The sequence below is a fragment of the Enhydra lutris genome, unplaced genomic scaffold (assembly GCF_002288905.1).
Source record: "Enhydra lutris kenyoni isolate GAN:26980312 unplaced genomic scaffold, ASM228890v2 scaffoldscaffold12, whole genome shotgun sequence".
NCBI lineage: Eukaryota > Metazoa > Chordata > Mammalia > Carnivora > Mustelidae > Enhydra > Enhydra lutris.
The window spans coordinates 43,547,927-43,562,183 of NW_019154096.1; the positions used below are offsets into that span (position 1 = coordinate 43,547,927).

The following is a 14,257-nucleotide window of genomic DNA, read 5'->3' on the forward strand; positions in this document are numbered from 1 at the left end:
TTCTACTGGTTTTTTGCTGCTGCTGTGCCATCTCTAGTGGACAGAGCTAAGAAGTGTGTTTGTTTACTTCCATATGTGCACTTTCGTATATTTACTTTTATCTATTAATATTAGAAACCATAAATTCACATTGGTAACAGGGCAACACCACAGTATTTATTCCAATTTCCCTTATCTGCAAACTAAGCTCTTACTCAATTCAAAGCAGCCTCACACAACAAAAATCCTGCCTAAAACATATTCCTTAGGGTAAATCCTATTTCATAAATCATTTAACACTTACATTACAAATATAATGCAATCATTAGTATCATCCTTTGAAATTTTTAATTTTTATTAGATTCATTTTCTCTTGCAATTTCCCCCACACTGTTTTTGATATAACTTAATTGGGCTAAGTTTATTCAGAAATTCCCTCTGAAATTTACACTTTTAAAGTATACTTTCCAAGTCTTTTCTTTTCCCTTCCCACAGGCACTTCTGAACAGATACTGAATCATTCACATATAGTCCATTTCTGTCAAATATTTTTAAATCTTGTAATATTCCTACAGATTTTGAAAAATCAAATACCATGACGATTCATTATTCCTTCTAAGTGACTGATTTTGTTTAGAAGCTAGAATGACTAAATTTTTACTAGGATATATTCATGTGTGATCTTTTTAATTAATCTTAACCAGTTCACAGTGCTTCCATAACTTTTTTTTTTTTACCTGAAACTGGAACAAAATAATAAAGAAATACTGAACATACATTTATTTATCATCTGATCCAGTGCCACTACTCATAGGTATTTACTTAAGTGAAAATCTGTGTCCACAAAAAGACTTCAATGGAAATGTTCACAAGAGGCTTATTCATAATAAAAGTGGAAAATAAGTCAAATGACCTTCAACAGGTGAATGCATAAATAGGTTGTGGCATATCCATACAATGGATTATTACTCAGCAATAAAAAGTAGCAAACTACAGATGCATGCAATACCATGGATGACCTCAAAAGCACTTATACAGACGTAAAAGATTATATAACCCATGATTCCATTTACACGACTTTTTAGAAAAAGTAAAACTGTAGGGGCAGAAACAGATCAGTGGCTGCCAGATCTGTCTTAAGCATGATGGTAGTTACACAATTGCGTATATTTGTCAAAACTCAAAGAATACACTTATAAAATGGTGAATTTGATTTTATGTAAAATTATACCCAACTCTTTTTTTCGACAAAGACTGTCTTTTTCCTATTGCACATTCTTCCCCCCTTTGCTGAAGATTAATTGTATAATTATGGGTGAAAGGACTTGCTCTACAATAAAAAGCATTAAAAAGCCATACTAATTAAAACATTACTTTTGGCATAAGCATAAACAAAGAGTTTAGTGAAACAAAAATCAGCAACTGATCATGGTACAGAGGATGTTAACATCTGCTGGCTTAATAATGAAACCAAAAGAACATAAAAGTACGTATCTTTGGAATATGTAGCACAAGGGGGTCAAGCACTGACTGGTCCTGTGCAGCATCAAGATTCTGTCTCTCTTAAATGTTTCTACATGCCTATTTTTCTTCATGCAGACACTTTCTCATGGCTGCTAAAAGTCCCAGGTCACCAACCACTGAACATGATGTTCTCCTTTTACAAAATCCCACATCGGGCACTTACTGGCCCACTTGGATCAAATGTACTTCCCAGGAATAAATGTGAAGTCAAGGGATATGGAATCTTCAGGAGATCTACTAGCTCCTATGTCATGAGGGTAAACTGGTTACTAAAGGCAATAAAGGGAAGGGGTCCTGAACAAAAGTACCCTCTACAAATGATAATTTAGCACCTTACATTTAGTAAAGATGGTACTTCAAACTTCAATCACATGGTGTTGAGACCGGATTATTCCTCTGGGAAAACATTAGATCCTTATCTCATACCTTATCTAATCAAACAGTAACAGAGAGACAGATCAATGGATAATTCAATTTAACTTAATGTTTATTTCACATATTTTAAAAATATAAGGTATACATGAGATAATGATTTTCTAAGTGCTTTTCTCATATAGATGCAAAGAAAGCTCAATGAATTAGACACTCATTTCATATAATGTAAAAACAAATAGGTTTTTCTAATGGTTAGGCTCACTATATGGAGATTTACTGAAAAATAGCCACCCCTGAATCAGTTTCTCACAACATGTCCTCTCTGGAAGCTAATGAATGTTAGTATTTCTGAATTAATAACTCCTCAAAAAGGTATACCTGTAAGTTTGTTAAACCATTTTCAGAAAATCCCAACTCAACTAGTTTAATTAGAAAAAATTTTTCTCATATAAAGAAGCTCTAGGGTTGGTTGATTTACCTACCCAAGACACTGCTGACCCAACCTCTTTCCAGCTTTGTGTTCTGCCATCTTCAGATACTACCTTAGGATCAAAAACTACTATCAGATATCACATCCAGACATAAAAATATCCAGCAAAATCAAAGGGCTTTAAAAAAAAAAAAATCAAATATTTGTTAGCCTCTGGGGAATCCTATTTTCCCATACCTCACTGAATATTCTTCAGAGTTTCTTCTCACTGGCCAGAGCTGGGTCAGATGCTTATTGCAAATTAATTATTAATCAGGATACGTTTTTCAAAATTAGGTGAGACCATGAGGATCTAATGTATTACTGGTTAACTAGAGTTAATAACAGCGTATTATATAACTGAAATTTGCTGAGAGTGGAACATAAACATTCTCACCAAAAAGGCGGGGCGTGGCTGATAAATTTGTGAGGTGATAGTTGCGTTAATTAACTTGATGGGGGAATCCTTTTACAGTGTATACTTAAATCATCACATTATACATTTTAAATATTTTACAATTTTGTCTATCAATTATGCCTCAATAAGCTGGAAAAAAATTAGGTCAGACCAATCATCATTCATTTCCTGAATCTTCTACTGGCCTAGAGTGAAGAACAGCGGAGTAGGTAATCAAAAGTCTGCAAAGCTCCAACAAATCTGTTGCAAGTCCTATAATAGCTAACACTTGCAGCACTGTATGCAGTGATTTAGTACTTTGTATTTATTAACTTCCCTAGTCCTTACTAGAACTCCATGTGGTAGTGTAATGGCAGTGTCATCATTTTGCAAAAAAGAAATGAACAAATGTTAAAGGATTTGTCCCAGGCCACACAGCTAATGTGCAATAGAACTGGGACCTGAGCCTAGCAAGTACACTTTCAGAGTCCATGCTTTTAACCACTGTATCGGGGGTCCATAAACTTCAGTCCATAAGCTAAATCTGGCCAAGTCTGTTTTTCAATGGCCCATGAGCTAAGAATAATTTTTTTAACAGGTTGTAAAAAAAAAAAAAAGTGACAGAAAGCACATGTAGCCTTAAGGTTAAGGTATTTACTATATGGCCTTCTACAGAAAATGTCTGCCAATCCTTGCACCATATCATGGTTGCCAACACATACTTTACTAGGAAGTAAAGGCAAAGAACAATATATGGCATGTTGCTATACACATAGTTCCCAGGTTACATCTAAGTTGGGTTGGCACACTCAAACCTACTTCGGTTCCCCAAGTAAACATTTCCGGGATGGGGTTCTTTGTTAATGAACACATTTTATGATGGTAAGTACAATGAGCTTACTGTTCACAGCAGCTTTCTTAAACTCAGAGAGTCGTGCTAAACGTGAAAAATATATACTTGGCCTCTGTATCTCCTATGTTACAACTTAAAAATCTTTTCTAAAGAAGAAAATTTCTGTATTTTCTAAATCCAGTTTCCCTCAATAATAATTCTCTGAAATACAATAAAATATGTTTTGCTGAAAGCTTTCAGAAAACCATGTGCTTACATGGTTTCAGTCTATTAGTTTACCTGAGGTTCAACCAGATAATACCTTTTGGTAAAGGTTTTTTAAAATTTGTTGCAATCTCAAGATTTCTTAACTCTGATTTCTCCAGTTACAATAAGTTTCATTTGTGGACTAGGTTTCTAAACACCAAGATGTTGACAGAGATTTCTACTCTTGTGTGAGTTCACCAACACACAGTGAGTGCTGACCTCTCAACAGAAAGCACCCTACATCCTACTCCATAGAGAGCAGAGAATACAAAGAATTGCCATGGAGACCATTAAGTGTCAGACCAGAAGTGAATTACATCATTACACTCACAGCCCACTGGCCAGATCTCATGCACATCATCCCACCTGGATGCAAGAGCAGCAGAGAAAAAAAGACTTGCTCTCTGCCCAGTTTGGTAAAAACACCACCGAGTATCTCCCCTGTATGAGGTCTATGATGTAAACTGAAGGCTGACTTCTGGTAGGACTTCCAACATTCATTACAACCATAGGATTACCTCCCTGGATATACTTTCTGTCAGGCCAACAGTTCTGAGTTATAGCAAGATGGTTTCACCATCCATCTTTACAGTGTTTTTCTTTTGTGTATTCTCTGATGTGTGGTGAGAGTTGCTTTGTGGCTGAAGGTCTTCCCACATTCATTACATTCATAGGGTTTCTCCCCTGAATGAATCCTCTTATGTTTAGTGAGGGTTGAACTATCATAAAAAGATTTTCCACATTCGTTACATTCATAGGGCCTCTCTCCTGTGTGTGTTCTCTGATGTACATTGAGGGATGCCCTCTGGCAAAATGTTCTCCTACATTCTTTACATTCAAAGGGCTTCTCCCCTGTATGAATTCTCTGATGTTCAATGAGCTGTGACTTTTGGCAGAAAGACTTCCCGCATTTGTTACATTCAAAGGGTTTCTCTCCAGTATGAATCCTCTGATGTTTACTGAGGGTTGACTTCTCAGAAAAGGTCTTCCTACATTCTACACATTCGTAAGGTTTCTCCCCTGTATGAATTCTCTGATGTTTAAGGAGGACTGACTTCCCACAGAAGGTCTTCCTACATTCAGTGCATTCGTATATCTTCTGCCCTGTGTGAAGTCTTTGATGTTTAATGAGGGTTGACTTCATATGATACATTTTCCCACAGTTGCTACATTCATAGGGCTTCTCCCCTGAGTGTATTCTCTGGTGTACAGTGAGTTTTGACTTTATACTAAAGGACTTGTCACATTTATTACATTTATAAGGTTTTTCTCTTGTGTGAGAGCTCTGATGCACAGTCAGGTCTGACTTTTGGGAGAAAGATTTTCCACATTCACTACATTTGTAAGGCTTCTCCCCTGTGTGTGTTCTTTGATGCTGATGGAGGGCTGAGTTCTGGTAGAATTTTTTCCCACATTTGGCACATTCATAGGGTCTCTCTCCTGTATGAGTTCTTTGATGTACAGTGAGGGTTGACTTCTGGTAAAAGGATTTCCCACATTCATTACATTTATATGGTTTTTCTCCTGTGTGTATTCTGTAATGTATGGTGAGGTTTGACTTCCGGAGGAAGGTTTTCCCACATACATCACACTTGTGGTATTTCTCACATTCTTCACCCATGTGAATTCTAGGATGTTTCTTCCAAAGGACTGACTTTTCACAGCTTTCCCCACATTCACTGAATTTATAGTGACTCCTCCTTGAGTAAGTTATCTGACGTAGCATATGGTTTGACTCACTCCTGAAAGTTTTCTGACGTTTATTATAATCACATAATTTCTCTCCTGTGTGAATTTTCTTATGTGTAATGAAGAGAGCATTACTGTGGGAGGTTTTAATGCAATCATTATATTCAGGCAGTTGCTCCACAGTGTGAATCTTTTGTTGCTGAATAAAATTCTCATTATGATAGAAGATGCTCTCATTTTTATCAAATTCATCAAACTTCTCTCTAGTATGAGTTTTTTCATGATTAATATCAGGAAGCAATTTCTTGTAACCATTGCCATCATCAGATTTCTTTCCTGAATAGCTTTTATTAATGGTTAACTCTGACATATTTTCTGAACCAATTCCATCTAGATTATATTTACGCGGCGTTTTTCTGGAAGGAATAAAGTCTATGCACAGATTAAATGTTTTCCTTAACACATTCTCTTTCTCTGTAGTCACTTTTTTGTTATTGATAAATGCATGTTGCCATAAATGTTTGTCTTGGTTTTCTTTGCTCTCTATTATGCCATCAACTTTCGATTCTTCTAGAAACAAGAAAAACATACCTTATGAATCTGAAATGACTACTAATAAAATTGGTCTAATACACAAATACATTCTTTTATACACCCAGCCCTTTGGTTTTAGAGCTGGTCTTTTGGGATAAAAGGAAAGCTAAATCAATATTTTCCATTCCCTCTACTTTTCTGAGTAGCTGGGGAAAGAGATGACAACTAACCAACCAATCAAAGATACTGTGGTGGAAGAGGGGAAAGTAAAATTGGCAACAAACACACACATATTTTATTTGGTCCTTCACGAATATTCATTTCAAAATGGATAGGAGTAAAATAAACATTAAAAAATGAAAATAAAGGATTCACTAAGAGTGGATGAATCACAACGAGCAGGATTCACAGTAAGATACACTCAATAAAAAAATTATATAATAAATGTGATATGGAAAACATGAAGACAAGATTGTTTTTCAAAAAAACTACACGAGGGGACGCCTGGGTGGCTCAGTTGGTTAAACAGCTGCCTTCGGCTCAGGTCATGATCCCAGCGTCCTGGGATCGAGTCCCACATCGGGCTCCTTGCTCAGCAGGGAGCCTGCTTCTCCCTCTGCCTCTGCCTGCCATTCTGTCTGCCTGTGCTTGCTCTCTCTCCCTCTCTCTCTCTCTGACAAATAAATAAATAAAATCTTTAAAAAAAAAAACTACACGAGGAATGAAAGTGTTCAGAGAGAATGAATTAGAATCTAGGTGCTGATTTTGTTAACCCTACCTTTGAGAGATAGCCAGAATTCCATGACTTTGCACACTCTATTACCTCAAAACTAGTCTATGGGGTATTGTTTTTCCTAACTGGTCTCCTTGTTTCTACTCTCAACTCTCATAGCAATCGGCTTCCTGCATCTCCCTTCTGCTAATACAAATTCCATGAGATCAAGGAATCTCACCACCAAGGAATTTTACCATTAGCTCTATCTCTTTCATTTAAAACATGACTGGCATGGCGCAGTCCTCAATTAATACTGGTTAAACTAATTTATTAATTCCTGAAAACAAAAGAAGTCCTTGAAAATGAAGGGACTATGAAGCTGAGACTGCTGGAGGAAGGAGACTAACCAACATAAAATATTAATATGACATGGGAATGAATTTCAAGGTGCAAGTAAAAGGGAATAAACTCCTAAAAACCCAACCAAAAAAGAGAACATATATGTGTGAGAGTGTATCTGTGGGCAATTTAGGCAAGCAGGCTAAGAATCCTTAGTCATTTCCAAACAGAGCTTCTTAAAAGAGATTCTTAAAAACACTCCAAAGATGCATATACTTGAAACAACCACCTGGGATCTAATGGATTAGTCATCTAGGTAACACTGGCTTGCAGATTCTTTCTCTAACACCCATGGTGCTTCTTGCTCTAACTCCAAGATCTCCTCTAGTTTGGTAATGCAATGTCCTGATAACGAAAAATGATACAGGACACGGGAAAAGCTGCCTGATTTTAGGAACTCAGAAGAAAAACCAAAGTCCAGCTTCAGGAGCTGCACAGTGAAGGGACCCAATGGAATGTTTCAGTGGGGAAGTGAGAAAAAATAATATCCCTGGTGTCCAAACCTAAGTATCATTAAACTCTAAAAAAGATCTACATGCTTTGGTAGCAACAAAAGGACATGCTGATGTTACTCAGAGAAGTTGCTTACCTAGTGAGAGGAAGATGTTATAGTTCTCCAGCATCACATCCCTGTACAAGGTCCTCTGATCGGAGTCCAGTTGACCCCATTCCTCCTGCGTAAAGTTCACAGTCACATCCTCAAATGAAATTGATCCCTGTAACACACATATCTAATCAACCAGAAGTGCTCAAAACTATACGACAGAGTAAATATATTTAGGAACAATCCTTTGCCATGTTTACTATTGAGTTTATTAGAAAAAGTTTATATAGGAGACTTACAATAGTCCCTGTTTTGTTTTATATGTGGAGGGAGAAAGAGAAATATAATAATAATAATAATAATAATAATAATAAATACATACAGGGATGCCCGGGTGGCTCAGTCGGTTCAGTGTCTGCCTTTGGCTCAGGTCATGATCCCAGGGTTCTGGGATCAAGTCCCACTTCGGGCTCCCTGCTCGGTGGGGAGCCTGCTTTTCCCTCTGCCTGTTGCTCCCCCTGCTTGTGCGCTCTCTCTTTCTCTGACAAATAAATAAAATTGTCAAAAAAAAAACCCCACACAAACACATACAAGCCCAAAATATGTTACATACATGAAAGTGTCCTGGTTTCTGTAGATATTAAAATACATAAAACACAGTTCTACTTTCAGGAAGCTTACAATCTAGTATGGATGCAAACTGAATTAAATAATAGCAGAAGATCAAGAGAGAACTAAATTTGGAGCTTTAAAGATATAAAATGCCGTAACCTGTGGTAATTTTGGCATTGCTCATTTAGAGGAGAGTTCTTCAAAGTATTTGATAACTCACCCTTTTAAGAGAGGAAAACTTTCAAGCATCAAATTGGCACAAATCTGTGGCAATACATAAATATGTCTGACTGTCTCTATAGGAGGTCCATACTTTGCATGGTACTAACATGCATGAATTTCAGTTACCACAATTTATTTAGTTATAACAAGAGTCCCCCAACACCACAGATTTCAGTTACAATGGTAACTGTGAGTAGTAATCACATAAAGTACAAATTTTGCTGCTTGTTCTTCAATCCGCAAATCACTACATAAATAACCAACATCATGAACAATTATCAATCGTGTCATTTTTTTTCAAAGTCCACCAGTGACTGATCACTGCACATGTTACTCAGTCCACACACAAACAAAACACATGTTCCTTCCTTGTCTCCTGGCAATATGGCATCTTGCAAAAACAGTTAAATGGTTTGCAAAAGGGAACTAACCAACAAAGATGAAAGAGCCTCAAAGAAATGAGACGTGATTACAGTAGAAGTGAAATGCAAATCAAATATAAATGGAATTTTAGAAGAAATACCTGACTGGGAAAGTTGATACTGCCTCCACTTGAGACACTCTAGATCTACAACCAAAGGATCTTAATGAAGAGGTCCTTAGTACTAAATATTATAGTATTTTTTCATTTTTATACGTTTTTTAATGTTTTGACAAATATTTTTAAAGATCACAGAACAACTACCACCTTCCCCCATGATTAAGATCGCTTTGCATGATTTTGGTGTATGTGCCCATTTTTATAGCCCCACACGACAGTACAAAGAGAACTGCCCATGGGTTGCATGCATGTGTCTGCATACATTCAGTACACGGTATATACAACCACCAAATTAATCTAAGCTCCAAGTAGATAGTGCTCTGATTGACGGGCTGAGGAATTAACTGAAGGAATGTCAGACCACTCTGGGCATTTGCCACTCTTTATAAGCACAGCTGATGGCTGAAGGATAAACTAGATTTTAAAAAGTGTTTTAGGGAAATGCTTCAGGGGCTCTAGCAATGCCAAGTCAGCCAGAAAGAAAATAGATACCGAATTCGTTTTAAGGCAGGTCTTTGATGAGAGATCATGATGATCTAAATCTATAGTATGGGAAATCTCCACTTGAAAAATCAATAGTCCCTTAAGGTTGCCTACATACTCCCTGCTGATAATATAAAAGGAAATTCACCAGGTTATATCTTTTCAACAATTTCCTTTATAAATCCTTGAAGTCAGTTCTTTCACTAAGGAGAGAAAACAGATAAAGAAACAGCATTCTATATTTCTGAATAACTCACAATAGCTACCTACATGAATCAAACCAAGTCTTCACATATAAAAACAGACAATGAAATTTCACTAGAAATTTAAGAACCAGTAACATAAAAGACATTCACCAGATGAAGTGAAAAACTGAGTAAGAAAACAAAACTATATAATTATTATGATTCCAAGAATAGGAAACTACTGTTTTTAAAGACACTGGAGATTAATACTACTCAAAAGAACATTACTTCACCTCACTTCCATTGGCCAACAGAATAAAAGCATGGGTGAGGCTGTGGAAAAACTGGAACCCTTGTGTACATTTGTGGGAATGTAAAATGCTACAGCCACTATAGGAAACAGTATGGTGTGTCCTCAAAGAATTAAAAATATAATTACCATATGTTATTAGTTTGCTAAGGCTCCCATAACAAACTACCACACACTAGATGGCTTAACACCTATGTATTTTGTTTTCTCACAATTCTGGAAGCTGGAAGTCCAAGATCAAGGTGTTAGCTCACTGAACTCCTCTTGTCTCTAGACATTTCAATCCAACTACCTTGGAAATTACAGAGAATAACCAGATAACTTAATCATGTCTAAATATTGCACCTGTTTATAAAGGATTTTTAAAAAATTTATATTTAAAAATAATTCCGGGGCGTCTGGGTGGCTCAGTTGGTTAAGCATCCACCTTTGGCTCAGGTCATGATCCCAGGGTCCTGGGACCGAGTCCTGCATCAGGCTCCCTGCTCAGCAGCAAGTCTGCTTCTCCCTCTCTCTCTGTGATCTCTCTTGCTCTCACTCTCAAGTAAATAAATAAAAATCTTACAAAAATAAATTAAAAAAATTAAAAAACGATTCTGATCACTTCTATAAAACATGAGATGTGGGAGGAAGGGACAGTAAAACCTGCAAAAGATCAGGTCAGGTCTAGAAAATAAAAATTCTTGATGTTGATGGAAAAAATACAAATATAAACCTATGTTAACTGTTTCCAGGAGAACCAATGGAAAAAAATAGAATAGTGAATATTCAAACCACTGGAAGAGAGAAATAAAATGAACAGAGAAAAAATTACGGAAAGGAAAGAAAATGGGATAAATAAAAATACAAATAAAGATGGAGAAACTAAAACTAAACATCATCAGTGACCACAATAAATGTGAATGAGTTAAATACCCAATATAAAAGGAGTATCTTATGTCATGCATATAAATAATCCAGCCAAGTACTGTTTACTAGTCACATGATCATAAAATATGTCTATATTTATACATGTATTTCTTTATATACACACCCCATATATATTTATACATACAACATAAACATACAACACAATAGATCGCTGTTGTATCTTCTTACAGGACCTGTGATGGTTAGTTTTTTGTGTCAATGTGGTAGGCTACAGTATCCAGTTCTTTCATAAAACACTTATTAAGTGTTGCCATGAAGGTATTTTATAAATGTGGCTGATATCTACAGTGGGTTGACTTTAAGTAGAATACCCTCAGTAATGTGGGTTGGCCTCATCCAAACAGTTGAAGGCCTTTATGAGCAATAACTAAAGTTTCCCCCCCAAAAAAGAATTCTGCCTCAAGAATACAGCATTCAGTCCTGAGTTTCCAGTTTGTTGGTTTGTTCATCAAATTTCAGCCCCCACAATCACATGAGCCAATTCCATAAAACAAATGTATACTTATGTGTATTTATGTATGTCTACATTATATGCCATCTGTACACACACACATCTGATTGGTTGTTTCTCTGGGGAACACTGATATAGGGCTTACAAAGTATTTATTCTTCTTCATCTTAGTTTTTTTCTCCATTCTATCTCCTGCCTCTCTCCCAAAAGCCACCAGAAGATGAAAGAGATGGGGGATGGAATCCATCTAGAAGCTTAAGCAGGATCACATCCCTGACAACACCTTGATTTCAGATTTCTAGCCTCCAGAACTGTGAAAGAATAAATTTTTGTTGTTTTAAGCTACCAAATTTGTGGTAACTTGTTATAGCATCCACAGGAAATGAATATACCAACTCTTTGCAAAACCATATAGAAAATCAACAATTTGCTTTGCTCAGAAAAACTGTATCTGATAGGCAATAGCTCTCACCTAAATAAGCACAACATTCAGAGTTTGAATTTCAAATTGAGTGGCTGTCCATCCTTTGAAATAGATAAAAATCCACAGAATATGAAATCAGTCAAGAAAAGTAATAAGGTAAGAATTATAATAGACCAAAGATAATCACATGAGGATAAGTTTCCCTAAAAGGCAACAGGAAAAGGATAATACTGTAAAGCAGACAAAAGAAATCATCAACTTGAAGGGCACCTGGGTGGCTCAGTCAGTTAAGTATCCAACTCTCCATTTTGGCTCAGGTCATGACCTTAAGGTCATGAGACAGAGCCCCACGTGGGGCTTCATTATCATTGGGAGTCTGCTTGACATTCTCTCCTTTGCCCCTTCCCCCCTCAAATAAATAAATACAGCTTAAAAAAAAAAAATCAACTTGAAACAACTAAGTTATGCTTTGGCCTTCTGCTCTCTGTACCACTAAAGAACAATCAGGTGAAGATGGGCAGCATTCATCTCAGACTTGTTAATTGAGATTATTAACTACCTTACTTTCAGGAAGACAGAGAATTTTTTCAGACTTCAGGCCAGGAAATTTTTGTGTTCCATGAAGAACACACACACACACACACACACACACACACACACACAAACAACTTTTTATTTTTATGGTCAAGGCAAAGCATTATCCTTTTGGACAGAGTATCAAAGATAAATCTGCACATAATTCTTATTATAAAAGTTACTGTTACATAATATAATGTGTAATATATATATATATGTTACTGGAAAAACAATTACAATTACCTCCACATAATTAACATGTTGACCTTTCCTTGCTTTCAATCTGTTAACTCTGTGTTGACTCTGTATTTTTCCTTGACAGTTTATTAGTTTTATCTTCATTGTCTTATGCAATGGAAAACAATGTGAGAAATGAGAAAGAGCTCACCTGGGATTTATTCTTTTTCTGTTCTTTCTGGGAATGTACAGAGAAGGCTGAATGTACAGCTATGGGAGAAGTAAACAGTAGGTCATATGAGATTTGGCTGCTACAGACTTTTGAGATTCAGCTCCTAAAACCCCATGCCCACCAGACAGTTAAATATTACCCTGTAGAAAATGTTCTTTGGCCCCTGAGAGTCAGCAAGAATCATATGCAGGGTGAATTCACATGTGTGACTCTGACAGGAACTGTAGAGCTTGGCTGAGCAATTTTTCACTGGGTTAATTTCCTAATGATTTAAATTTTTCATTTTTCTTTTAGAACCAATCCAGTACTAATTTAACAGAGATCAAAAGACAAATAGTTATTTTTCATTATCAATGTTGTTGGAAAAATACTCAAAATATTGTTTACTTACATTCCTACTGATCTGCTTACCCTTAGAGTTAGAAAATCACTCTGTAGAAAAAGATGAGGTTGCTTTACTGACAGGCCTACTTTAAAAACTTTCTCACTAAGTTGTGATAGAATCTAGTGGATGACTTACATCGTGGAGTTTTCTGGTCCTGGCACTGCTGCTAACAAACTGGGTGACTCTGAGCAGGCTACTTACACACTCAAAGTCAAGACTTCTCAGCTCTGAAATTAAGCAGACACAGATGACCCTATTCTATGCCTCTAGAAAGTCAGGGCAGATGGAGCAGTAGCGTACCTCTAGAGAGACAAAGAAGAGCAGCTCAAAATCTAGAAAAAGTGGGTGGAGGCTGAAGGCAGGGCATGTTTACTAAAGACAGGAGATAGAATTCCTTCCATTACGCCTACAGATCTCTCCCTGCAGACCACGCAGACACGAACCCTCTAATGAATTAATATTTTCCACACAACCTGCTCCTTACCCACCACTCAGTGTCCCACTCACCTATCTTTTCTGAAGCTTGGTCCAGACCTTTCACCATCATGGTGAGGCCCTCTGGATGTGGTGATAGTGAGGCAATGCTCATTCTGAGCAGAATAAAGAACTGCTACTGCAGACTACGCAAACCTAGGACCTGCTCCTTTCTAGCAGTTTCCTGCCTCTGCTCTAAAGCTGTGGTTGAGAAGTCGAGGTCAGAGGAGTGACCTTCAAGGTGAGATTCCTGTTCCTGGAGCTTCCTCCTTCCTACTTCATAAAAGCTGCTTTCTTCCAAGGGAGCTGGAACCTAGGCTTAAAAGACAAGACCATTTATTTAGAAGTTTCATTCAGGGATCCAAACTCACAGAACTTCTCTGCCTAAACACTTAATGCCACTGAGGATGCTGAAAGTTGGACAATAAGTTGCAATAAGTTCTGCAGTCTGATCCAAGGGCTCTGACATGCCAAGAAATCTCATAATGCATGATCACAAGGTGAGATTCAGTGCTCACACACTTTGGGGTT

The 14,257-nt window shown here is 36.9% G+C and overlaps 1 protein-coding gene across 1 annotated transcript; it reads right to left on the reverse strand.

The window, feature by feature from the left end:
- Nucleotides 1-4,306: 4,306 nt before the first annotated feature.
- LOC111145008 (zinc finger protein 33B-like) lies at nt 4,307-13,799 on the reverse strand (the record flags this gene model as incomplete). Its single annotated transcript, XM_022499638.1, is given in 5 exon segments — nt 4,307-4,368; nt 4,447-6,102; nt 7,770-7,896; nt 12,847-12,905; nt 13,760-13,799. Coding segments are annotated over 5 exon segments (1,944 nt in total), but the record flags the coding sequence as incomplete, so codon positions are not given.
- Nucleotides 13,800-14,257: the final 458 nt, after the last annotated feature.